Genomic DNA, 23,860 nt, shown 5'->3' on the forward strand with positions numbered 1-23,860 from the left:
TCGACGGCAGATCTGCTTTTGTCGCCGTTCATCGTCTTGATTACTGATAAGGCTCCATTAGGACTGGTCCATGGAATGATGGCACTGCTGGTCTATCACAGGTGAGTTGTCTAACCTGTCTTTGACCAAGAGAGGCTTCATGAGCTACATCTAACACCAATGGACCTAGTTTCCCACCCTGCCGAGAAGTAATTGCTCGACCGTGTATGATACCACACGCAGCTGGGGCCTAAATTGGTACATTGACCATACTTCATCGGCTTCAGTGGATGTATGTGCTCATTATCCCTCCTTTCTCGAATACCGTTAATGACATTTTTAGGGACTCTACGGCCTTGTCTACGTAGCACCAAGCCCAACACGACCGCGCCCCTATCATCTGATTACAAATCCTACCCTCGAACTACATCGGATCGAAGAGGCAGAGCGTGCCATACAACATGCCGCAATCCAGAACCATCAGCACCGCGACACTGTGTGAAAACTGCTTCGCATGAAGGCTGAAGGGTCCGAGTACTACTGCTATGACTCCGTTCTGGTCAACGGTACGTACAGCTCACCCCAGACGCATGTTTGAGTATGAACTGATGAAATGTTCCGGGGGTAGGCAAGGGCCGTGTACACTGCCGTCAGCCCGATTTCGAGCACCTGAATGGTAACGCCCTTGATGGTAAAGGGTGCATACAACCTGCGGGCCTCCCAGATGAGGGTTGTTCGGCAACTAGTGCCGACTATGAGTTGAGCTGAAAAGCTTTTGGTTAGTAAGTTAGGTATTAACCCTCTCAGGTCTTTGAGACAGGCCGCCAGAGATACATCATGATTAACCTCATGAACAGCGGCTTCGAACACTCAGTCAAAGTTTCCATTGACGGCCACAAGATGACCGTCGTTGCGAAAAATGGTGACTTTGTCGTTCCTGAACAAACCGATTACGTGCAATCGTAAGGAGTGAAACTTGTAGCTAACCGCGTGTAACAGGTCGTATACATGCCGAGTGCTGCCCGGATTACAATATTAGTCAAGCTCGATGCCGAACCAGGCGATTATGCCATCCGAATTTCATCAACGAGCCAGTTGCAAAACCTCCAGGGTTACTAGATTCTAAGATATCCGGTTTGTCCATCTCCAAACTACAATCAACAGTGAAAGTCTGACTCAATCCGTATAAACGCCGAGCGCTTACCTAGATATGGGGAGCCAATAGTGCTTCCTGCACCCCCATCGCCCAAGGATGTCTGTCTCCTTGCTGATGCTTCCACCAATCCCCACTGCAAGATGACAGATGGTCAATTCATTGCTCCCTATCCTTGAAGGCCTCCCCCCACCACCAACAAGGAGCACCCGGAACGTGCTGATTTTACATTCCGATTGTCAGCTGGTTCACAGCCGTCATTGACGGTGCCGAAAGTTCCCGAGTTCTACCTGAATGAAAAGCCCTGGCAACTATTCCACGGTTCCATGACCCCTCTTCTCTTTCATAGACTTGACCCTAATGAGATGTTGAACAAGCATATCATTAGTGAACTGCCGGTTGGGTCTGTGGTCGATCTCATTATAGAGAATCAGATCAACGATACTATCCCGTGTTATAAGCACGGAGACCCAGCCTGGCTTCTTGGTTCCAGTTCTGGACAGCCTTTTCCGGGAGAATCCGTGGAAGATGCTATTATTGCCACCGGCAGCTCTCACATGTCTCTCAATCTGCATAATCCAGCGCTTGTCACTGTACACGATCTTCTAAGGCCGCAAATATGCTTCACTCAGCTAAACTGAGATACTTTCTGGTATGCCACATCGTCCATCCACCATCTTGCAAGTGCTAACACTTTTAGCTCGGTATGACAGTTCCTATCTTGGAGGGAATCACGGCCGAAAACCCGATTGAGATCCCTGAGGAAGTCGTTGACCGACGGCACGTTGAGTTTGAGCCAAAGAGTGACGGTATCTTTGGACGATGAACAGTGGAGGGTATATGGTTACTGCACTAAGCATGACGAAATGACAGACTAGCAGATGGCGAACTGTGTTAAGCAATGTCTGTATCTGAGATGACTGTAGCAAGAAACTAGTAAACCACTACAATAACTAGAGCCGATTAGCTTTGCAGGTTAGATAGCTAATGTCTTCATCGTGCATTTGAATCGTTCATCTCCAAGGGATGGTGGCTCCCTTCTCATGGGACTCTCGAGCCAGCTCAATAACCCTGATGGCATCCCGAGATTGAGTTGCCTTGACGGCAAGCTCGTCCTTCCCATTGATAGCGTTGGCCACATTCTCATAAATACCAATCCATCGACCGGTAATCGTGGGATACCTCCCAGTATACTTGTTTGTCTCTGGGTCAAGCTTCTGGTAGCGTTCATCAAACACCTTGTACGTGGTCAATGTCCCTTGTAAAGCCTCAGGCTCTTTTCCGAAGTCTGGGTCCAGCGGCTTGACGCCCTTCTGAATCTGTTCTTCCTGTGGACATGTGCTACGTTGTTGCCACTGTGGTTGTAAAATCAGCCTTGAACAGCCTCGCGAAACTAGTTGGCATGACTCACCTTGATGTATGACCCCTCTGTTCCCCTCACAAGAAACTTCAGTTGCTGCGCTAGTGGTGTTGTCACACTCGTTTTCACAGTGACCAATAGATCCTTCTGTTTGCCCTCATACTGCAGAATGATGGTGAACGAATCTTCAACTTCGCTCTCGATTCCACGCTGGGCACGGAGAAAGCCAGTCACCGACTTGGGACGCCCAAAGAGCACAACGGCTTGATCAATGCTATGGGTTCCTGAGCCGTGGTCAGCCAAATGCTTTTGTGATTGAGTTGAGATGTGAATCACTAACCTAGGCCAAATGCCATTCCTGATCCCGGAGTATACTTCTTCTCGGTCATGTGTGACAGCCACGGCGGGGATTCGAAGTCGTAATGAATTTCAGCCTCCATGATCTTCCCCAGAGCGTTCTTCGACACAAGGCTACGCAGTGTCTGGAAGTCGCCATCCTTGAAACTATCTTCAGCTTGTTGAATCGTCATTCAGGGTGAGGTTGGACGAACTTACCCATCGTCTGTTTTGAAAGCAGGTCAAGATCAACCCCTTCTCATCTGCAAGTTTGATGACTTGATCTGCCTCTTCGGCTGATCGAGCAAAAGGCTTATCGACAATCACTGTAATATTGACAGGTCAGTCAATGGACGTCTCCTCTATCATTGAATCCATACCATGTTTTCCCGATTGCAAAGCTTTCTCAGCAAATGAAGCGTGGGTGTCCGTGTGAGTTGCAACGACAACAAATGCAATCTCGGAATCAGCAAAGAAATCCTCAGCCGTGCGATGGTGCTTAATGCCAGGCAAGTCAACCGTGCAGTGGGATCCCGGTGTTGCTGATGAGGGATCAGCCGGAGCCTCTGCTCTCTGAAGAATCGCGACGATCTGATAATCTGGGTTCGCTGAGATGAATGGGATATGGAAGTTCTTTGCAGCGAAGCCGTACCCGACGATTCCCACTTTGATAGGCGCCATTTTGTCTTATCGAGTGTAAGGGGTTGTATATAAAGAAGCTTTTTCGTTAGTACCAAGGATTTGCTGTGATAACTCTTCGACGAGGTATTCACCCGACGTCCGTAAACAGAAGCGTTGGTTCAGTAGAATGCTTATGTAGAGGACAAAAGCACAGGACAAAAGCACAGGGCGAACAAAGTGTAAGAAGATCATTGGAATGTTGTCTGTTTCGACATGACTAATGTGATCTGTTCCACATCTTGACCCCTCATTCAAAGCATACGACGTTGACCCATTTAGCCTGTTGAAGGCATCATCGGGGAGTGTCGGTCATTGGTCGCGGAGTATCGGGACTGGTCAACAACTAGGATGGCTAGGAGCCGCCTAGACACTTAATTGTTGATTGGCCGCTCAAACAGGACGCGCCATTGGACGAGGTTGGGATGTTCCAGGTGAGATAAGATAACCAAGCAATCCTCCCACGCCTCCCACGGGATACACGGTAAAAGCCCGCCGAAATTTCGGCGAAGGCTCGGCTAGAGTAAGCCCCTTCTTGCGATTGAGGCAATTCACGGTAGAGAGGATCAACAAGATCTTTTAGCTCAACCCTTCTTTCCCACAGGACCGCTGCCAAGCTTCGAGCAAGCGGCAAAAGATTCCTATTATGGAGTCCATAGCTGGACAAGCACAAGACCCACTTTACTATGATGACGTCGTCTTCACGTTTCCAGCAGCGTGAACACCAGCCCGTCTGCCTGAGAATACACCGTCACCAAGAGAGAGGCCGCTCACATACGTGCTTGAACAAATACCCACAGCATTCCTTCCCGCGGCATATAAACCTTTGATTGGCTTTCCAGCCTCATTAAGAACCAACCCTGACTCCTCCTCGACTCGTAGGCCACCAAGCGACAGCCCAATGACTTGCTGAAGACCCTTTGTCAATTTGATAGATATATCGATGCCGTAAAATGGTGGTTTCAGGATAGGAGATCGCGTGTCGGGCATCTTGTTCGCCGGATCAGGCTTGTCGTTTTTGATGGCGTCGTTATAGGCATCGACAGTCTGCCTCAAGCCCTGAGGCGAAATTCCGAACTTCTTGGCTAGTTTCTCAAGAGACCTGGCCTTCTTATGGTCCCAGTATAGCCAATGGTACCTCTGTAACTTCAAGACAGGAGGTACTTGCGCGGGCAGTTGCTTCTTCGCCTTGGCCCACTGCGTCGAGTCATAGATGGCAAAACCTTGGGACTGGTGATTACGCATCATCTTCTCTGTCAACAAGGCACCGTACACATCCTCAGCACCAACGCGTTCCCCTTGGTTGGCCACGACAACGCCCTCGAGAAGAGCGCTCGGGGGGTATAAGAACCTCCAGGTCGACATACAGCCCATGTGGGATGTGGAGCCTCCAACGGCTACTCCTAGCATGATACCAGAGCCATCGTCAGCTGGTGTCCCAAGAGGAGTGACGCCCTGGAAGTCGGGAAGATATGTCCTTCTCATTTCAGGACTATAGGAGAAGCCTCCAGCTGCCAAGATGACAGCGGGTGCCTCGGCCGCCGCAAACTGAGCGTTGCGCTCGAATATTTTGCTGGCACGGTTATGAAGCCATCCTGCAATGGGGGGCAGCGTGATTTGGTAGTTGAGAGCTCGACTGGTCAGCTTCTCATGCTTAGCAAGCTTTGAGGCTGAGTTGGCTAGTGTGAGGTACTCGACTCCTCGGACGGAGCCATCTTTGGCCAAAAGAATCTTCTCGACTTTGCTGGCTGGCACAATCTGAACACCAAGTCGTCTGGCCGCATCAAGTAAGGCTTTGGCGATGCCGGCTCCGGAGAATCCATCGTGCACCATGCGATGCCCTCGCGGTGCAGGCTTCGCGAGTGATGAGTACGGGTATGCCTTTTCCGAACCCGAAAAGTAGAGGTAATGCTGAGTGTTGGGATAGCTCGTCTTGTATGGACTCAAAGCTCCCTTGAAGCGAGCACCGTGCTTCTCCAGCCATTGAATCATTCCAGGACTTTCGTCACAGAATCGCTTTAGCGTCTTCTCCTGAACCACGTCTCCAATCTCCTGGCGTAGATAGGCAAACATGTTTTCCGGGGTATCATCGTATCCGGCTTCTTTCTGTTGCTGTGTCCCCCCACCAGCGTAGACAATACCGCCTGAGAGGGCCGTGGTGCCTCCGCCGTGGAAGCGTTCAAGGAGAAGGACCGAAGCCCCTTTTTCCGCTGCTGCGATACTTGCGGAAAGTCCAGCAATACCGCTACCGACAACTATGACATCTGGCTTTTGCTTGACCTGAAGGGAAGCCATAGAACGGTACTTGGGTAATGTGGTGTCAGCAAGAGCCCGCCATCGTCGTTGAGTTGGCCTGGCAAAGCCCACCGAGGGCGCTCTAAGGCAGCAAAGAGACATGCTATAAGGAAAACGGATCCCGATGAATGACTTGATCAGTTTAGATGGTTGAATTGTGATTAATCATGAACAAGAGGTTGGAAACTTGGACAGGTGGATCTAGCAACAGACTCAGATCTCTGACTTATACATCGATTACAGACCCCGGATTTTGCGGGGTAACATAACTGTTGCATAATTGGTCCAGACGATCCAATTGTGCAGGCTCCTCGAAATGGGTGCTGTGGTTGCCAGACAGGGTGGCCGAGGCCCGAGGTGTCTGTACTAAGAGGTGACCTTACGCCGGTCAGTCCCTGGCAATGACCATAAAGTGCCCTAGGTAATTTTAGAAGAATATGAATCCTCGGAAAGTACAAGTCTCGGCAATCAGGAATTGGCTCGTCCAGCCGCTACTCACCGCGGGCTGTAGCGGGCATGGATTGGAACTTACCGGGTTCCCCCCCGTGAAATGAAATAAGTAGATACCTAAACACAGAAGGTCATTTGGCGAATGGGGACACAGGTTTTTTTTTTGGTTTCGACTCAAATAACTCTCGCAAGTAATGGGCTACGGCATCGACTCTACTGAATGGCATACGGGCATCGAGGTTTCTCAAGCGGTCAAGAACCTCATTGAGCGTTTTTACCTACTTCTCGACGACAGTAGTCCCAGTTCCGGTGACATCCTCGCCAATGAGATATTTGCTAATGATGGTGTGGCTCACTTTGGCCCTGTCCCATCTCGTGGATCGGAGGGTGAGTTGAACCTGACATGAGTCTCCGCAGCATATCTTACAGAAGATAGAGATTCGACTTTCCCGCAAGCGTGCATGGGATAAGATCGCGTCGAGGACGCATAGGGTCTTGAAAGTATATGTCTGCGGGCCAGACGCGGACGATCTTCTGTTCACCGGTCGGGCCGAAATGGAGTTCAAGAATGGCCAGCGTGTCGCATCAGAGTATGCAGGCCGCGTTCACGTCACTGGTTCCCAAGGTGACAGTCCAAGAATCAGTCTTTATCAGGTTTGGGCGGTATGTATTGCTGTCTTGGCTGTTTCCGAATCGTCTAATCATCTCTTTCAGGACATGTCGGCATTTGTCAATGCCCTTTCTCAATGATGAGCTGCTGCAGAGCCATGACTGAGTCATGAGATAGCAACTATGATTCTTGTTGAACTGATGATTTAACCATGGTATTGGTCCCTTCATCTTGGAAGAAAGTCATTTGCGTCTGTAGCATGCTCTAAGGGGCGTAGATCATGAAAGTTGGGGATCGTTCATGGCGCTAGGCCGAACGGCGATGAATCATAAATGAATGCTGCATCAAACCTTTTTAGTTTATGAAAGGCCTCAAATACGGTCTGCATGTCAGTCGTGACCAACTCCAGTCTTCTCAATCTCTCCTCCCCATAAGCCTTTCCCAGACGAGATGGATCACCAGTCATTCATCCATCTCGATTCACACAATTTCGCCCTGGCCAACTGATAATCTCCACTATGAAATCAGAATCGTTCATCTTCTCAATTCAGGAAGTGCCGGCGACGAGTCGTGATGAGCTCTTTCGCAGGTCCCAGAAACGTCACCATAGTGCGCGAAGCAGCCGTCTCTGGCATAATTGGGCATTTTTGGCCGCAGAGAAGGAGACAAAACTAGACGTTTTGGCAAGAAATAAATAAAGAAATATCGCCCATGGAGCAACTGTATTCATACTGGTGGCGAGTACCAACGCACCGACTATCTTACTCAACTATTCTACAAACCAGACCGTGGGCGAAGTTCATCACCCAGAGCAAAGTCGTTGCGGTTCTTCTTACTCCTGACTCTATCAGCATCCCTATCCGAGATCCCCCGAGCCTCTACAGCAGGATTATACCCCAGCCAGCTCGTCCTCGCAATGTCCTCGTCGCTGACCTTGGAGTTGGTCTTGCACCCGTCGGCACGCTTGTAGACGTTGACCACAACAGCACCTCCCAGGCCCAGGTTGTGCTGCACCGCGACTGAAGTGTCCTCGACGAGTCTATTGTTAGCCCATCCGCGCAGCTGCCAGGTAAGCTCAGCGCATTGGGCTAGACCCGTCGCGCCGATGGGGTGGCCCTTGGAGATCAAGCCTCCGGATGGGTTGATAACCATCTTGCCGCCGTAAGTGATGTCTCCGCTGCGGACCATCTCATGCGCCTTTCCTGGTGCAGAAAACTCCAACGCATCCAGTAGGACCAGCTCATTGGTGGAGAAGCAGTCATGAAGTTCGCACACTCGGACATCGCTTGGCTTTACCCCAGCTTCGCTCATAGCAGCTCGAGCTGCCCGCTGGGTCATGTCGTATCCTACAAGTTCAATCGAACTTGTCTTGAAGGTCTCTGAGGAATCCGTCTTGAAGGCCTGTCCCGCCATCAGGATTGCCTGGCCCCTAAGATGTGGACGGGCGTCGAGAAACTTTTGCGACACGATAACGGCCGCCGCTGCGCCGTCGCTGGTTGGGCTACACTGGAGTTTAGTCAAGGGTTCAAATATGACGGGTGAGTCCTTGATCTCCTGGAGAGTATAGCTCTGTCGGAACTGCGCGTAAGGGTTTCGCTGGGAGTGTTCATGAGAGATGCGCCCAATCTCGGCAAAGTCTTCTGCCTTTGCACCATATCTAATTGCTCTGTTAGCCAAGGGGTGTGATGTAGGGAATCCATCGAGGCCATACTTTTGCATGTATTCCCGACCTGCATTTCCAAAATACTGCGCTGTCAGCGGCGCATTCTTCTCGATGCCAACCAACTGCTTCATCTTGGCAGCGAAACGTCCACTGGAGCTAGCTCTGTCATCCCAAGCACTCTTGAGGCTTCCCGGCTTCATCTTTTCAACACCCACCACCAGGACACAGTCGGCATTGCCGCTCCTCACAAGGGTCCGGGCCAAGTACAAGCCGACAGAGCCGGTGGCGCAGGCGTTGGCTGTATTGACGATAGGGATGCTCGTCATGCCAAACTGGTAAAAGATTCGCTGGCCAGACGTAGAGTCACCGTAGGCAAAACAGGCAACTCCATGCTCGACGTCGTCGTAGTTGATCTGGGCGTCCAGCATCGCCTTGACGCCGGCTTCGTATCCCATATCTGGGTAGTCACGTAGGCCGCGGGGTTTGATGAACTTGGTCATGCCCACTCCGAACACGTACGCTTGATTTTCTGATGAGTGGTTTGCCATTATGGGAGTTGGTGAAATGTTACACGATAAGCCGACTGTCACGGGGGAGAGTAGACGTCACTTATGCTTCTCGCCGTAGTTGCCGCTCGTTCTTTGCTCAATTGAGACCTAGGAAAACAAATTCGAAAAGAATTCACCAGCAATTTCTGGATTTAAGCTGTTGCCCAGCATGCGCTGGCGTCATGATGCCGCTATCGAGTAATCGCTCGCTAGCAGTCGGCTTCTTCCAGACCCCCGAGGCAAGGCCACGGAAAGCCGGGGATCAAAGCCTCGGCCTCGGAAATCCTACATGTAGCCACTTGTTCTTGGTTTTCCGGCCCGCGGCTTGACAGTACCAACAACAGACAATAGGGTAACAGAGAGCCCTAATTCATGACAGATTGAGAACCACATGTGATGCGGGTCAGGGCAACGACAACTGTTAATCGTCTCAAGCACCAGTTGAAGGGGCGATATCGATATTACAAGTTCTTTATTCATCTAAATTCTGAAACATGTCTTCATGCCATGGCTGGTACGACGAGAGTGTGACTGTAAAGATTGATTTGATGATATGGCCCCTTTTCATGACCCCGAATAGGATCGGACCCCAGCAATTAATGTATTCCCTATGTATATATCTACGTGGATTCTCAATTTATCTAGTTTTGATCTAGTTTGGGAGCTTGGTGATGTTTAAATGGGAGGCGATCTATTGTGACAATGACAGCCAACGTCAAAGGTTCGCGCACACAACCTCCTGCTCCTTGAGCTTCTTCACCTGCTGCCAAGCCGTGTCCAAAAACCTCTTACGCTTAGAGAAGAAGAGGTGGCTAAACTCACTGCTCGCCTGACCACTTATGGTTCTTGCCTGGATTCCATGCGCTATCGTACCTCCCCTGATGTTGTGAAAGATGGTCGCAATCTCCCAGTCCTTACCACCTCCATCGTTGCGAAGATCATATCCAACAATCTCGGTGTAGCGGTCCAACAGCTCTTGCGGCTCGGGTAAACCATACGCCTTCCGATTCTCAGGCTTGTAGGGCGACTCTGATGATGACGACGGCTTTCCGATCTTGGTAACGTGGTCGAAGAAGGGGCTTGTGGAGAAAGCGAGGTCCACTAGAGGATGTCCGATGGTAGATAGCTCCCAATCAAGGATAGCAATGACTCTCGGCTCGGTAGGATGAAGGATCTAACAGTGAACCGTGGTCAGTCAGACTTCGCCGATACGATCCGGGAATGCTGGCGACGTACCAAGTTGTCGAACTTGAAGTCTCCATGCACAATGCAATATCGATCGCCAGGCAAGTGTTTCCCAACATAGTTGATAATGTCGTCGTACTTTTCGTGAGCGCGGCCAAGAGGCTTGCCCGTAGTAGCATCTTTGATGGCGGCCTGTTGCGCTTCGATGCGACTCCATGTGTTACACTGGCGGGCGTAAAAGCCGCTCTTCTTACCGTAGCCATCCAGGCCAATAGTGTCTGGGCCAAGGGAATGAAGCCACGCGAGTGTCTCAATGGCGGAAAACCAACTATATCGCAATGTTACACATATGCGACTTGACAGGTCATGTCTCGACATACGCTTTTCGTCTATCTGCCGGGGATAGCTCTGGTAGGTCCATGTCGGCCATGATTCTACCTTGGACAAACTCCATAATCTAGTTCACTGTGGTTAGCACTGCAAGGCAACACAGTATCATGCACTGACGTAAAATGGAGTGCCAATCACGGACATATCCATGCACAGGTCAAAGACTTTGGGTACCGGAAACCCTTCCACAGAGCCCAGTGCACGGAGGACCCTGTATTCTCGGTCGACCTGATGCGCCACAGGGCTGATGGCTTGCCCAATAGGCTTCTTTCTCAGAATAAATCTGGTTCCCCTACCATCGTCAGGTCAGTTTAGTGTCAATGCCTACAGACAATCATGATCATGAAGCCGCCACTCACTCTGCATCATCAAGAAAATAAGTTGGATTGCTCTGACCGTATCCGATCTTGGTAGTTGTCACTGGCAATTGCAACCCAGCAATTCTCCCCGATTGGCCAAGGTATCTTCCCAAAGCCCGGTCGTCAAGATCGTGTGACGAGGTTGGACTCATTGTCAAAAGTCAAGGATGGACCTGGTGGAGAACCTGCCCAACTGATTTGGAGATATGGCTCCTGAGAGATTTGGCAAAATACAAACGCAGGGTTGGGCGATCAGCGCGGTGACAATGGCGAAGTACAAAAACAAACGCGTGGATGTTCAAGCAAGGTTCGCTGTCCACTGAGCTGAAAGACAAAGCTTATCAAGCGCAGGAGGGGACATCTGACCGAATTGAGAACACGTGGAGGATCAAATCAAACCCAAAACAAACGACAAAAGAAGTGCACGGCTTCACAGAGATCTTGTCAGTTGCCGAATGGCCCTCGGCCCTCGGAGCTGAAGCCGCACGATTCAAAACAACTTAAAGAACTGGAAATTCATGGTATTTAAAAGTTTATGCTAGAAAGCTAGCTTTATTTCCACTATGGGAAGTTTAACAGATCCGATTTCGTTGCGTCACAGAAGCCATGAACTTTGAGCTCCCCGCCGAGGTCCAAGACTACCTCGCTCGTCTGGACAAGTTTATCAACGATACAATTTTACCCCTACAGCACAAGGACGACAACAACCGCTTCTTTGACCATCGTCGTGAGGCCTCTAGAACGCAATGGGACAACCAAGGGCTTCCCACCGCGGACTGGGAGAGTCTGCTGCAAAAGGCTAAGGACCTTGCCGACCAGGCAGGCTTTTACCGGTTCCCGGTCCCCAAGGAATACGGCGGCTCAGGAAACCCCTCTCTAAATCTGTACATGTGCGCCATACGATATCATCTCGCCGCTCATCCCGTGTACGGTGGGGGGGTGAGTCTCGCGAACGACCTGCAGAACGAACATAGCGTCGTCGGCAACAATCCCTTTGTCATCTTGATCTCACACTATGGCACGCAGGATCAGCGAGACAGATTCATCCCGGCTAGCATCCGTGGCGAGCTCAGAGCCACATTTGGGCTGACTGAGATCGAGCACGGCTCTGATGCTACGCACATGAGCACAACGGCGCGACCCATCACTCTTCCCTCGGGCGAGCCTGGCTACGAGATCAACGGCAACAAGAAGTGGCAGACGGGCATGCATGCTGCGAATTACTGCATCATCTTTGCTCGGACTTCCGGTAAAGATGGCGATGCAAAGGGCATCACGGCATTTCTTGTGCCTCGAGAGGCCGCTGGTTTGACGGTAACTTCGTACGAATGGACACTCAACATGCCTACCGACCACGCGACCATCAAACTTGAAAGGGTCTGTGTTCCAGCCTCGGCTATCCTAGGGCCACCTACCAATGGACTTGCCATTGCCCAGACGTTTACCCACGAAAATCGAATTCGCCAAGCGGCTTCTAGTTGCGGTGCTGCACAATTCTGTATCGAACGGAGTGTCGAGTACGCCAACAAGAGGAAGCCATTCGGAAAACCTCTGTCCATCAACCAAGCTATTCAGTGGCCTCTCGTTGAGCTATCTACCCAAGCCGAGATGCTGAGGCTGCTGATTCTCCGCACAGCCGTAGAGATGGACCAGGTGACAGCTCATGCCAAGGCATCCGGGAAAGCCCCTTGGATTGCCATCGAGAAGGAACTTGGACACAAGATCGGCATGTGCAACTACTACGCAAACCGACTTGCGTGTGAGGCAGCCGACCGGGCTATTCAGGTCCATGGTGGAGATGGATACTCGCGGAATTATCCTTTCGAGCATATCTGGCGACACTTTAGACGGTACCGAATTACCGAGGGTAGTGAGGAGGTACAGATTCGAAAAGTTGCCGCTTATTTGTTTGGCTATAAAACAACGGGAAAAGGGGAAACAGACAAGGAGGCAGCAAAGCTGTAGAATGGTGATTGCTAGGGCCGGTCTTCTATGTTCAAAACTTGCTGTTAGCTCAGTGCTACTATTCTCATCATTGCCTCGGTCTGGATTATCATGCAGCATCGTGATTGAGACTTCTTCCCCTTACCACCTTTGAGTCACCTCTTAACTTCGTAGAGACTTATTAACGGCTGCTCAACATACGACTTCAAACTGGTCATAATAATGTGAGGGAAAATCACTGAATATGCTGGATATGCAAACCGAGGGCTCTCATGCCCGGGACATCCTGCCTCGGCTGTCGTTGCGTTGGGGAACAGCGCGACTGGTGTATGCATAAATAACCTATAAAAAGAGGATAATAGTGTAGCGTGTCAACCCGAGAAGTCATCTCAAATCTGGACGAGATTACCTCCTCTATTTGACTTCAAAATACAATCAACTATGCCGTTGGAATACGACCCTGAGTGGCTCTCTCTAGCAGGCCCAAAACTGAAGCTCCAGGGAGAGATTCTGCCAGTTGGCGACGTGGAAACTAGGAGGTCCAGATACGCGCAGCTCTTCGCCGGCTATTCCTTTACGTTGCCTGAAGGCATAGAGCTTCAAGTTCACAAAGTCACGGCTTCGGATGGTTACCAGGTTTCAATCTACCATCTATCGAAAAAGGGGATGTTGTCCTCTTCGGAGGCAACACCGGCTGTTCTACACATCCACGGCGGCGGATTCATATCTGTTCACGCGGGCGATGTTCTACCGACTCTGGTTCCTTTCGTATCGCACTCCAGCATTCCAATATTCTCCGTCGACTACCGCTGGGCGCCTGAAAACCCCTTCCCGACGCCGGTTGAGGATTGCTGGTCGGGGTTGCAGTTCATTCACTCCAGAGCAGAGAGCTTTGGGGTCGACACGAGCCGCATCGCCATTATGGGGGAGAGTGCTGGAGGAGGTCTCGCTGCTTCTCTGGCGCTGCTTGCACGGGACAGGCAGTTATCGCCCCCGCTGGCGAAGCAGATCTTGCTGTACCCGATGCTCGATGATCGAACAGAGACAGATCACACGGATGGCCTCGCTGTATTCCACGTCAACGATATTGTGACGGGCTGGTCTGCCTACCTTGGCGAGACCTACAGGACCGATCAGGTCTCCCCGTTCGCCTCAGCCGCTCGTGCTGAAAGCGTGGCGGGACTTCCCCCACTGTATATGGACGTTGGTCAACTTGACGTATTCCTCCCCGAGGATGTGGCTTATGCGCAGAGGTTTCTGGCAGCCGGTATTCAGACGGAACTACATGTGTATCCAGGCGTCATACATGCCTTTCAGAGGTGGAGCCCCGACTCGCATGTCGTCAAGCAGGCCTGGGTCAATAGGATGAGAGCCATCTCAACGCTCTAGGAACAGCACACAGACACAAATCATATGCATGTTTCCTTAAATTTTATTAAATATATGACTTGAAACACTGCCCTTTACTGGTTGTCCTGAGACGAATGGTCCTTCTTCTTCCAGTGCAAAACCCAGGTTCCGAAGATATCACATCGGGATTCCCAGTACCTAGATATCCAGGGCAATGCCGACAGCCGTACTTGACCAGCCGGCGGTATTGGGGTTGGCAGTATAGGCGGGAAAGGTTGTGGGAGCTAGGTACTCCAAGTTGCCTGCCTGCTCTCTCGTACAGAGCGCCTATATTGTTCAACATACACTTTATCCCAGCAATGCTAAAGACCATTGGCTTAACAGCTCAAGTCCACATCCAAAAGCACAATCATCATTCATCTGAACATTGATGAGAAGTGCTTGCATCAATCCGTTCCTTTTGGAGGAAGCCTGTAGAAAATGGCTGGCCCACACCTCGGAATGCTCATGAGTGCCTCGGGCAAGCAGCCGACAACCTAGAGAACGGCGGGTTTTTCAGTAAAAAGGACCAAAGATAACATCGAACTGAAGAGGTATCAATGGCCAATTGATTTTGAATCTTTATTGAGTAGCCAAGATGCCTTTTCAATTTGACCCTGAATACTTGCAGGCCCTAGAGCCTTTCATCCCCCTCATGTCAAATCGACCAAAGCTCGTCCTACAGGATATACCATCTAGTCGGAAAAGCCGAGAAGCTGCCATATCCCTGCTTTTGAGTAAGCTACCTGCGCAAGAGGATGTGACCTGCACAGTTTACCATGCCGTGGCCCCTGATGGCCATCATGTCCCGGTATACGGCTTTACCAAGAAAAAGTCTCGACCGGAACCAGGGCCAGCTGTCCTTTTTTGCCACGGCGGTGGCATGATAACTGGATCTGCCGAGCTCTATTCGAAACCCGTGGCCCGTCTAGTGAGCGAGACGTTCATCCCCTTCTTTAGCGTGGACTATCGTCTGGCCCCTGAACACAACGGCTTTACTCTTGTGCAAGACTGCTATGCGGCTCTACTCTGGCTCAGCCAACACGCCGGCGAACACAACATTGACCCGGCACGGATCGCAGTCTATGGAGAGAGTGCAGGCGGTGGTTTATCTGCTGGTGTTGCATTGATGGCTCGGGATAAGAATTTACAACCGCCCCTCGCCAAGCAAATTCTCATCTATCCGATGCTCGACGATAGGAACTCGGCCGTAAACGAGGCTATCGAGCCTTTCGCAGCTTGGAAAACAGAGGACAATGTTACGGCTTGGACTGCACTCCTCGGAGACGAGGCGGGAAATCCTAACGCGGACGTCTCGCTGTACTTGGCTCCTGCTAGAGCAAAGAGTATGGAAGGCTTGCCGCCCACGTATCTTGATGTTGGTGAATTGGATATCTTCCGTGACGAGACAATTGCCTACGCAACGCGGCTGATGGCGGAGAACGTCTCCACCGAGCTTCACGTTTATTCCGGGTTGCCACATGGGTTTGAACTGATTGGCAAGGATATTTCAGCGACTAAGAGGGCGCACGAAAACAGAATCCAAGCGCTATTGAAGTTGTGAGTGAGTCGGAATATTTGTTTTAGCATCAAGGGCGGCAGAATGCATCGGGGCCTGTATCGACCACCCATGAGGTGCCAACTCACTTAGCAATTCTTTAAGGCCGGGGATAGCTTTCATGCTCATGTCTCTCTATATACGAATTTTTTAACAATTTTCCTAAGCGCCCGAAACGTTGAAAAGTTCTCAGCTCCTTCTCGAAACACTGAGATCTTGGTTCTGATCACCCTGCGATTCAGGTTAGACAATTGACAGTGATGCCAGAAGGGACTTTCTCGCCTGAACTACAAAGAATTTTTCACATGCCACTGCCGGGCCATGCACTTGGCTTTAATGCGGAACCTTCGATTACAATAGAGACAGGGAGACAGGTAGGGGCAGCGGCAAAGAATAGAGTTCTCAACACAACATCGACTTTGAGGATAGTTCCAAATCAGCTAACGCAATCCTTGGCTTGGTTAACGGACGCCGTAGTAATCAATATGCAGTCCATTCCCAGCCACGGTAATCAACAAAGTGGTAACGGGGGCCTTGAATGTGCAAATCTGCCTTCCAATCTACAGCTTCTCCTTCTTGATAGCTCTGGTCTTAGCCTGGTAATTCTTGACCATCTGTCGCACAGCAAGGTCAAACATGACATCTTCACTGCCGCCAGGAATTCTGGCAGCAGGGATCTCACGGTAAATCTTCTCCACTAGCTCACCTTGCCCCGTCCTCGTATACCCATTGCCCCCGAAGAGCAGCACAGCACAACGGGAACACTCATCAAGCACATTGCCTGCCGTGGCCTTGACAAGTGCCATGAGACCTCCAAGTTCTCTGTCGGCTTCCGGCTTGCTCATTTGTGACATCTGGTAGACCAACTGATCTACCCAGGCTGAGAGGGCTTCCAGTTCGCCTCCGCATCGGGCAAGGCGATTTCGGACTACTGCTTGGTCCATGAGTGTCTGTCCAAAGGCTTCACGCTTCAAGACATAAGCAAATGCCGCTGATAAAGCCACGCGAGCTGTTCGAGTAACTCCGATGACGATTCCAAGTCTCTCATGGTTGAAGTTTCTTGTGATCATCTTCATACCCTCCCCCTCCTGAATGTCGGAAGTGTTAGTATAATTAGTAGCCGGGACCAATGAGTCAAGGAATACGTGCCTTTCCAATCAGGTTCCCCACAGGTACCTTGACGTCTTCAAGGTCAATGAATGTTGTGCCACTTGCCGTCCCTCCAGTTGTCTTCATCCGACGCATAGTCACGCCCTGTTGCCCCAACAGTGGAACGACTAGCAGGGACAGTCCCTTTGCTCCTGGACCTCCAGTGCGAACAGCCATAGTTGCATAGTGTGACCATATTCCATTAGTTATCCTGCCGCGTTATTAGCCTCAACTATGTCTCTCGCTTCAGAGATCACGTACCATTTCTTCTCGCCATTGACGACGTAAAATCTCCCGCAGTCGCTTTTGACGGCGGTCGTGTTGAGATTTGCAACGTCACTACCAGCATCTGGTTCCGTAATGGCGATGCATATTCTCTTCTGCCCCCGAATCAACTCCGGGAGGAGTCGTTCTTGGAGGTCCTTACTCCCGTAGCTGATGATGGGCGGCATCCCGTAAGCCATGCCCGTGGACAACGAGGATGTGGGACCGCCGACTCCTACCCTCCGCATCTCATTGATATAGATGGCAAAGTGGAAATAGTCAAACTCCTCGACTTTGAGTCCGCCAATGAGCTCATGGATCCCCAAGCTCCGCAACATCTCGACTGGCAAAGGGGCGGGCAAGTTCGGGATCAGCATGTTGTAATTGGAAAAGGTGGTAAACACGTGTGACGGGACGTCGCCCGCAGTCTCCCATTCTAGCGCATATGGTGCAAGGTGCTCGTCGACAAAAGCACGGCATGCCTTTTGCCAACGAATATGAGACTCATTGTAATACGGCGATGGGAGACCCGTCAGCCATGGTGGCTCCGAGAATGGAACGGGGACATTGGATGACATGTTGTTGGAATCTCGGATATCCTGGACGCAGACGTTGTTTTGGGCTCACAGTATATGAGAGCTCAATAGAAGGCTAGGCAGGTGGTCTGCTTGAGATGGTAAAACCTCTCTCCTGGGCTAGTTCTTTGGATCTACGGCTCCATTGACTCGTCTAGAAGGCTTTAATGGGGCTGGTGGTTCCATCTACAGTTACCGAGGGCCGACCGGGTGGAAGCCGAAGTCATCACCAAGCCACCCAATCAACACCCTAATCTTGTCCCATTGGAGTAATTCATCTGCATCAATTGCCGGCAGGCCAGTACCTCGGGAATACTCTTGATCAGTGGGCCATCATCCCCAGGCATCCTCCAATACGAAGAGGGTTTCGACATAGCAAGCAGCTTCGTTGCGCAGTTGCAAGCTCATAAGCTCGGATAGTCGCTGGTTCTCACTTCATTATAATGCAATTCTTCATCTATTTCATCCAAACCAAGACAGAATTTTGTTCACAACTGACTCGATTTTGGAAACGCGCTTAGACACCTGCTGCAACAATCATGGACTTGCGGTTCGACAGTCAGGCCGCTGTGGTCACGGGTGCAGGATCCGGACTGGGAAAAGCGTACGCCAAGCTCCTCGCATCAAGAGGAGCTAGCGTTATGGTGAACGATCTCGGAGTATCTCTCGGAGGTGATGGAATTACTTCCAAGGTTTGTTGTTTCCGAGTTGTGATCACGAACGATGGATGGCTGACGATACTCCAGGCTGCCGACACTGTTGTTACCGAGATCATCGCCGCTGGTGGAAAGGCTGTCGCCGACTACAGTAGCGTCGAGGATGGAGCAAAAATAGTGGAAACGGCGATTCGTGTATTTGGTCGCATCGACATCCTCATCAACAATGCCGGGATTCTCAGAGATGTCAGCTTCAAGAACATGACAGACCAGGACTGGGATTTGGTTAATGCTGTGCATGTGCGCGGAGCGTATAAAACCACTCATGCAGCATGGCCCTATTTCAAGAAGCAGAAGTATGGCCGCGTCATTGTAACCTCATCAGCAGCAGGACTGTACGGCAATTTCGGGCAGTGCAACTACTCCGCCGCCAAGTCAGCCATGATTGGCTTTGGCGAGACGCTGGCTAAGGAGGGCGCCAAGTATAACATCTTGACCAACATCGTCGCTCCAGTCGCAGCGAGTCGCATGACGGCCACAGTGATGCCACCAGATGTCCTGCACTACCTCTCCCCTGAGTGGGTGGCGCCTGTTATCGCTGTACTGGTCCATCCCAGCAACATTGAGAATGGCTCCATCTTTGAGATTGGGGCAGGCCATGCGGCTAAGCTACGATGGGAACGCGCAACTGGGGCGTTACTGAGGTGCGATGAGAGCTTGACTCCTGGAGCTGTCCTGGCCAAGTGGGATCAGGTTCAAGACTTCAGCAACCCTGCCCACCCAACAACAACGGCAGACATGGTCGAGAATCTGCGACTCTCTCAGGGGCTTCCGAGCAACTCTTCTGGAGAGGTAGTTCGATTTGACGGCAGAGTGGCTGTAGTAACAGGTGGAGGTGCCGGGTGAGTTGGAACCCCTATCCTCACAAGACTTGTGATGAGCTGACCAAACAATATAGGCTCGGTCGGGCGTACTCTGTCCTTCTGGCCAAGCTGGGCGCTTCAGTTGTCGTCAACGATCTAGTCAATCCAGACACTGTTGTGAACGAGATCCGAGCCCACGGGGGTGTTGCAGTCCCAAACAGGGCCTCAGTTGAGGACGGCGATGCAGTGATCCAAGCCGCCATCGACGCCTTTGGGAGAATCGATATCCTGATTAATAACGCCGGAATCCTGAGAGACAAGTCGTTCCAGAACATGACGGACAAGATGTGGGACGATATCATGAACGTTCACCTTCGGGGCACCTACAAGTGCACCAAAGCTGCGTACCCGTACATGCTGAAGCAGAAGTACGGCAGAATTGTGAACACAACCAGCACCAGCGGCATCTATGGTAACTACGGTCAGGCAAACTATGCGGCAGCGGCAAGTCAATCGGCCAATCCTAGAACTAGCAACCCATCGAGCTAACTTGGTCGCAGAAAACAGCAGTCATTGGGTTTTCTCGGGCGCTTGCCATTGAAGGCAGGAAGAACAACATCATGGTGAACGTCATTTCACCTTCAGCTGGCACTCAGCTCACTCAGGGTGTTTTGCCTGAGGAGGTCGTCCGATCCCGCAAGCCCGAGTACGTGGCACCTCTCGTTGTGCTACTCTGCTCCGACAAGGCCCCAAGCACGGCAGTCGGGCAGATATTTGAGTCTGGATGCGGTTGGCAGGGCAGGATCCGGTGGCAGCGAACAGGAGGCCACGACTTTCCACTCGACACCTCACTGACCCCTGAAAAAGTCTCCGAGCACTGGAAGTCCATTGTGGATTTTGAAGACGGTAGAGCAGACCACCCCGAGTCTACTGCGGACTCTCGAAAAATCATCATGGCCAACGTTGAGCAGGCTGTGGAGGCTCGGCAAGCAACAAATCAGTCATCAGGCTTTCTTGCCGCCAATGCAAAGGCCAAGATTCTCCAATCGGAAGGTTCCAAACTGTCATTCACAGACCGGGAGACTATCTTGTACAACATCTCTCTAGGGGCCACCCAAGATCAGCTCGAGCTGGTGTTCGAGCGACATCCCGACTTTCAACTCCTGCCAACCTTTGGCGTCATCCCGGGAACAACCGCCTCGAGGCCGTTCAACTGGAATGAGCTGATTCCAAACTTCTCGGCCAACATGGTTTTACACGGCGAGCATTTCCTCGAGATTCGGAGGCATCCTCTCCCGACGGCTGGCAATCTCGTTTCCTATCCCCGCCTCATTGAGATCGTAGACAAAGGCAAGGCGAGCATCGCTGTGATAGGCACAACGACCAAAGATGCCGACACGGGAGAGGATGTCTTCTACAACGAGTTTTCCCTCTTCATGCGCGGCTCTGGCGGATTTGGAGGGCCAAGCACAAGACCTGAGGCCGGAGCGGCGACAGCATCGTACTCTCCCCCCTCACGACAACCTGACGTGGTTGAAGAGGAAGCCACTTCACCAGGTCAAGCCATGATCTATAGATTGAATGGCGACAGAAACCCACTTCACATTGACCCCATCGCCAGCGGAGCGGGAGGCTTCAAGGTTCCGATCCTCCATGGCCTGTGTAGCTTCGGCATCAGCGGCAAGCATATTCTCCTCAGGTTTGGCGGCATCAGAAGCATCAAGACTAGATTTGTAGGGACGGTAACTCCCGGAGAGACATTGGTCACCGAAATGTGGAAGGAAGGATCGCTCGTCTTGTTCCAGACTAGAGTTAAGGAGACCGGAAAGCTCTGCATGGCTGGCGGGGGGGCTCAGTTGATGGATGACTCCAAGGCTCATCTGTAGATATTCACATTTATGTCCCTGTATCTCATGTTTCTTTTAGTATTTCTCAATCACAAACCTCGGTGAAACCTGACTTGATATGTTACAAATAATGTTCTCTTGTGGCAGAAGACAGCCAAGAGCGTCTGACGGCAAGTTCCCTCCCTCTAGCATCAGTCCGAGGTCTTTGATATCAGACGAAATGCGTGAACATCAAAACTCATTCAACATTTGCCACCCAAACAAAGGTGGCCCTCGGTTCTCGGGGGCAGACAAGACCCCGAGGCCGAGAAAAAGGCCGGGAAAGCGGGGAAGCCGCCATCCAAGAGTACATCATTTGCCCCTTCTCGGCCTGAACATCTCAGGCATCATCATATGTTCTCTTAAGGGTTGGCCTCCGGCGGCCTTGAGCCTACCGTTTCTGGAATATCATCGATCTCTGGGCCACAGCAAGAGCTAACTCCATATTACAAGATTCAGTCAACATCATGACAACTCTCAAGGTGGCCATTCTCGGTGCGACTGGTGAGACAGGCTCGTCGATCGTCAAAGGCCTTCTCAACTCGACCGAGCCACGATATGTGAGATTGTCTCTTGTCTTTCAACAGCTTGACTTCTAATCTTTGAAACCAAGGAAATAATGGCATTGACTCGGCTTTCCTCCCTCCAGAAACCCGCGGTCCAAGAGCTCCAGCAGCAGGGCGTCAATGCTGTCGCTATTGACCTTGGCAATCCCGAGGCTAAGCTTGCCGAGCAACTACAAGGACTGGACGTTGTCATATCGGCTATTGACGCAGCTCACCTTCGGGATCAGATTCCATTGGCAAACGCTTGCAAGATTGCAGGGGTTGGGCGGTTCGTCCCTTGTTGCTTTGCCACTGTCGCTCCGCCGAAGGGTGTTCTGGTTCTCAGAGATATCGTGAGTTTGAGCAATTGACGATGCAATCGAGCCATTGACTAAGAAGGTCAGAAAGAAGATGTCCTCAACCACATCAAGAAGATTCGCCTCCCGTACACAGCCATCGATGTTGGCTGGTGGTATCAGACCACACTGCCTCGTCTTCCATCAGGCCGTATCGACTATGCTATGCCTCCAAACGAGCAGTTTATCGCAGGAGATGGCAATACTCCATACGCGTTGACTGACATTGGAGATATCGGAATGTACACGGCTCGCATCATCGCGGACCCGCGGACCTTGAACCGGATGGTCTTTGCCTACAACGAGATCAAAACACAGAACCAGGTGTACGATCTCATCGAGAAGCTTAGTGGTGAGAAGGTGGAACGCAACCATGTATGTCCCGAACTTCCCATCAGCCCTTTGGATGTCTGGCCTCACTGACTAACACCGAACCAAAGATTCCTGTTGAAAAGATCCAGGAAGGAGTAGCAGAAGCCGAGGCCAAGGACATCGAGCCAGGACGCCCAGACTTCTTCAGACTGGCCATTTTCCAATACTGGAACACCTGGGGCATTCGCGGGGACAATACTCCCGAGTATGCCCGGTATCTTGGCTATCTCATTGCGAAGGACCTTTACCCAGGCTTGGAGGGGAAGCCTTACGAGAAGTACTGCGAGGAGACTCTGGAGGGCAAGTCACATGCTGTCTATAAAGGGATGAGCTTTACCGACTAGAATTGTATTTGCACAGCCCATAATGGCTACAGGCATAGCCCATCGCGCGAAATTGGCGGGCACGCCTATATGATACTACCGAGATCACTATCAAACGCTTTCTTCCCCCTTTTCCATTACTGCTTTGTTGGCTTCATTTCAACAATGACTACAGCACCAAGTGAGGGCCAATTGTAGCGGTATTTATTGAGAAAAAGTGGCCTCTATAGGGCGCGACCATGGCCTGCATTTTGAAATAATCAGTACTGTTTATTAGGGCTTAGTTTGAGTGGAGGTGGTGGTGGGAATGGAGTGAGGCTATCGCGAGCTGGTTTCTAGGTGTGTGAGATGACAAAGGGGAAGGTTAGCTAGCTGAGGCGATGGGCACACGGGATAATTATCTTATCATCACGTGACAAGAGCTGCGTTCAGCTTGAGATTACCCTATACCAGCACAGGTCTCTCACAGTTGTCAAGCATTATCAAAGATCCAGGCAAACAAGACGGCAAATAGAGCCCTGGATAGTTTCCTTGCCTAGACACGTTTTGATCTCAGTCTTGCGATAAAGACACATACTTATTGTTGAGATACCAGTAGTAAATGTAATGATCTTTTTGGCCTTTGTCTGCTTCATCATCCTGTAACATTTCCGCCCGCCGTACCTCTCATTGCGGTTGTGGGATGGAAGAATGATATGATTGGCCGAGTGTAGCGGGCCAACCCCGCCTCTTCGATCCGATTGGCGAATCTCTTTCTCTGCTAACAGAATGGAGTTAGCCTATAAATAGTTGGTAAGAACTAAAATGCACAGGGCCCTGATGCGCACCCATCTTCCACTGCTGACAAGTTCTCTTTTAATCAATGGAGAGTGGTCTAGGCGCTTCCAACCCGGTGTGCTCCTTGGCTGATGTCGGCCCTCTGTACGACACCAAAGTCACTGTGTAAACAGAGCGCGTTTCACAGGAGCAAGCAT

General features: G+C 51.1%; 12 protein-coding genes across 12 annotated transcripts; 6 read left to right on the plus strand and 6 right to left on the minus strand.

Moving 5' to 3' along the window:
* Nucleotides 1-2,145: 2,145 nt before the first annotated feature.
* Nucleotides 2,146-2,932, minus strand: LRP88_04206 (uncharacterized protein; the record flags this gene model as incomplete). Its single annotated transcript, XM_083240783.1, has 3 exons — nucleotides 2,146-2,487; nucleotides 2,544-2,776; nucleotides 2,833-2,932. 3 exons carry the CDS (start codon nucleotides 2,930-2,932, stop codon nucleotides 2,146-2,148), a joined length of 675 nt encoding a protein of 224 aa, XP_083103313.1.
* Nucleotides 2,933-2,963: 31 nt separating this feature from the next.
* On the minus strand, nucleotides 2,964-3,509 carry LRP88_04207 (Gfo/Idh/MocA family protein; the record flags this gene model as incomplete). Its single annotated transcript, XM_083240784.1, has 3 exons — nucleotides 2,964-2,996; nucleotides 3,048-3,154; nucleotides 3,209-3,509. 3 exons carry the CDS (start codon nucleotides 3,507-3,509, stop codon nucleotides 2,964-2,966), a joined length of 441 nt encoding a protein of 146 aa, XP_083103314.1.
* Nucleotides 3,510-4,190: 681 nt separating this feature from the next.
* On the minus strand, nucleotides 4,191-5,801 carry LRP88_04208 (FAD-dependent oxidoreductase; the record flags this gene model as incomplete). Its single annotated transcript, XM_083240785.1, has 1 exon — nucleotides 4,191-5,801. One exon carries the CDS (start codon nucleotides 5,799-5,801, stop codon nucleotides 4,191-4,193), a length of 1,611 nt encoding a protein of 536 aa, XP_083103315.1.
* A 644-nt stretch (nucleotides 5,802-6,445) lies between these two features.
* Nucleotides 6,446-7,001, plus strand: LRP88_04209 (uncharacterized protein; the record flags this gene model as incomplete). Its single annotated transcript, XM_083240786.1, has 3 exons — nucleotides 6,446-6,638; nucleotides 6,688-6,914; nucleotides 6,966-7,001. The coding sequence occupies 3 exons, from the start codon at nucleotides 6,446-6,448 to the stop codon at nucleotides 6,999-7,001; spliced, it is 456 nt and encodes a 151-aa protein (XP_083103316.1).
* Nucleotides 7,002-7,635: 634 nt separating this feature from the next.
* On the minus strand, nucleotides 7,636-9,072 carry LRP88_04210 (thiolase-like protein; the record flags this gene model as incomplete). Its single annotated transcript, XM_083240787.1, has 2 exons — nucleotides 7,636-8,518; nucleotides 8,573-9,072. The coding sequence occupies 2 exons, from the start codon at nucleotides 9,070-9,072 to the stop codon at nucleotides 7,636-7,638; spliced, it is 1,383 nt and encodes a 460-aa protein (XP_083103317.1).
* Nucleotides 9,073-9,787: 715 nt separating this feature from the next.
* On the minus strand, nucleotides 9,788-11,158 carry LRP88_04211 (kinase-like domain-containing protein; the record flags this gene model as incomplete). Its single annotated transcript, XM_083240788.1, has 5 exons — nucleotides 9,788-10,246; nucleotides 10,309-10,585; nucleotides 10,638-10,714; nucleotides 10,765-10,939; nucleotides 11,007-11,158. 5 exons carry the CDS (start codon nucleotides 11,156-11,158, stop codon nucleotides 9,788-9,790), a joined length of 1,140 nt encoding a protein of 379 aa, XP_083103318.1.
* Nucleotides 11,159-11,612: 454 nt separating this feature from the next.
* LRP88_04212 (acyl-CoA dehydrogenase/oxidase) lies at nucleotides 11,613-12,971 on the plus strand (the record flags this gene model as incomplete). Its single annotated transcript, XM_083240789.1, has 1 exon — nucleotides 11,613-12,971. One exon carries the CDS (start codon nucleotides 11,613-11,615, stop codon nucleotides 12,969-12,971), a length of 1,359 nt encoding a protein of 452 aa, XP_083103319.1.
* A 645-nt stretch (nucleotides 12,972-13,616) lies between these two features.
* Nucleotides 13,617-14,339, plus strand: LRP88_04213 (Alpha/Beta hydrolase protein; the record flags this gene model as incomplete). The annotated part of the gene is made up of 1 exon (XM_083240790.1): nucleotides 13,617-14,339. One exon carries the CDS (start codon nucleotides 13,617-13,619, stop codon nucleotides 14,337-14,339), a length of 723 nt encoding a protein of 240 aa, XP_083103320.1.
* Nucleotides 14,340-14,937: 598 nt separating this feature from the next.
* Nucleotides 14,938-15,903, plus strand: LRP88_04214 (Alpha/Beta hydrolase protein; the record flags this gene model as incomplete). Its single annotated transcript, XM_083240791.1, has 1 exon — nucleotides 14,938-15,903. The coding sequence occupies one exon, from the start codon at nucleotides 14,938-14,940 to the stop codon at nucleotides 15,901-15,903; it is 966 nt and encodes a 321-aa protein (XP_083103321.1).
* A 554-nt stretch (nucleotides 15,904-16,457) lies between these two features.
* On the minus strand, nucleotides 16,458-17,888 carry LRP88_04215 (acyl-CoA dehydrogenase/oxidase; the record flags this gene model as incomplete). Its single annotated transcript, XM_083240792.1, has 3 exons — nucleotides 16,458-16,985; nucleotides 17,074-17,257; nucleotides 17,308-17,888. The coding sequence occupies 3 exons, from the start codon at nucleotides 17,886-17,888 to the stop codon at nucleotides 16,458-16,460; spliced, it is 1,293 nt and encodes a 430-aa protein (XP_083103322.1).
* A 536-nt stretch (nucleotides 17,889-18,424) lies between these two features.
* LRP88_04216 (uncharacterized protein) lies at nucleotides 18,425-21,290 on the plus strand (the record flags this gene model as incomplete). Its single annotated transcript, XM_083240793.1, has 4 exons — nucleotides 18,425-18,577; nucleotides 18,632-19,443; nucleotides 19,500-19,912; nucleotides 19,972-21,290. 4 exons carry the CDS (start codon nucleotides 18,425-18,427, stop codon nucleotides 21,288-21,290), a joined length of 2,697 nt encoding a protein of 898 aa, XP_083103323.1.
* Nucleotides 21,291-21,757: 467 nt separating this feature from the next.
* LRP88_04217 (aromatic alcohol reductase) lies at nucleotides 21,758-22,907 on the plus strand (the record flags this gene model as incomplete). The annotated part of the gene is made up of 4 exons (XM_083240794.1): nucleotides 21,758-21,850; nucleotides 21,904-22,188; nucleotides 22,240-22,566; nucleotides 22,632-22,907. 4 exons carry the CDS (start codon nucleotides 21,758-21,760, stop codon nucleotides 22,905-22,907), a joined length of 981 nt encoding a protein of 326 aa, XP_083103324.1.
* Nucleotides 22,908-23,860: the final 953 nt, after the last annotated feature.

This window comes from Fusarium phalaenopsidis (assembly GCF_050370095.1).
Source record: "Fusarium phalaenopsidis strain FUZ10S chromosome Unknown contig_32290, whole genome shotgun sequence".
Lineage (NCBI taxonomy): Eukaryota > Fungi > Ascomycota > Sordariomycetes > Hypocreales > Nectriaceae > Fusarium > Fusarium phalaenopsidis.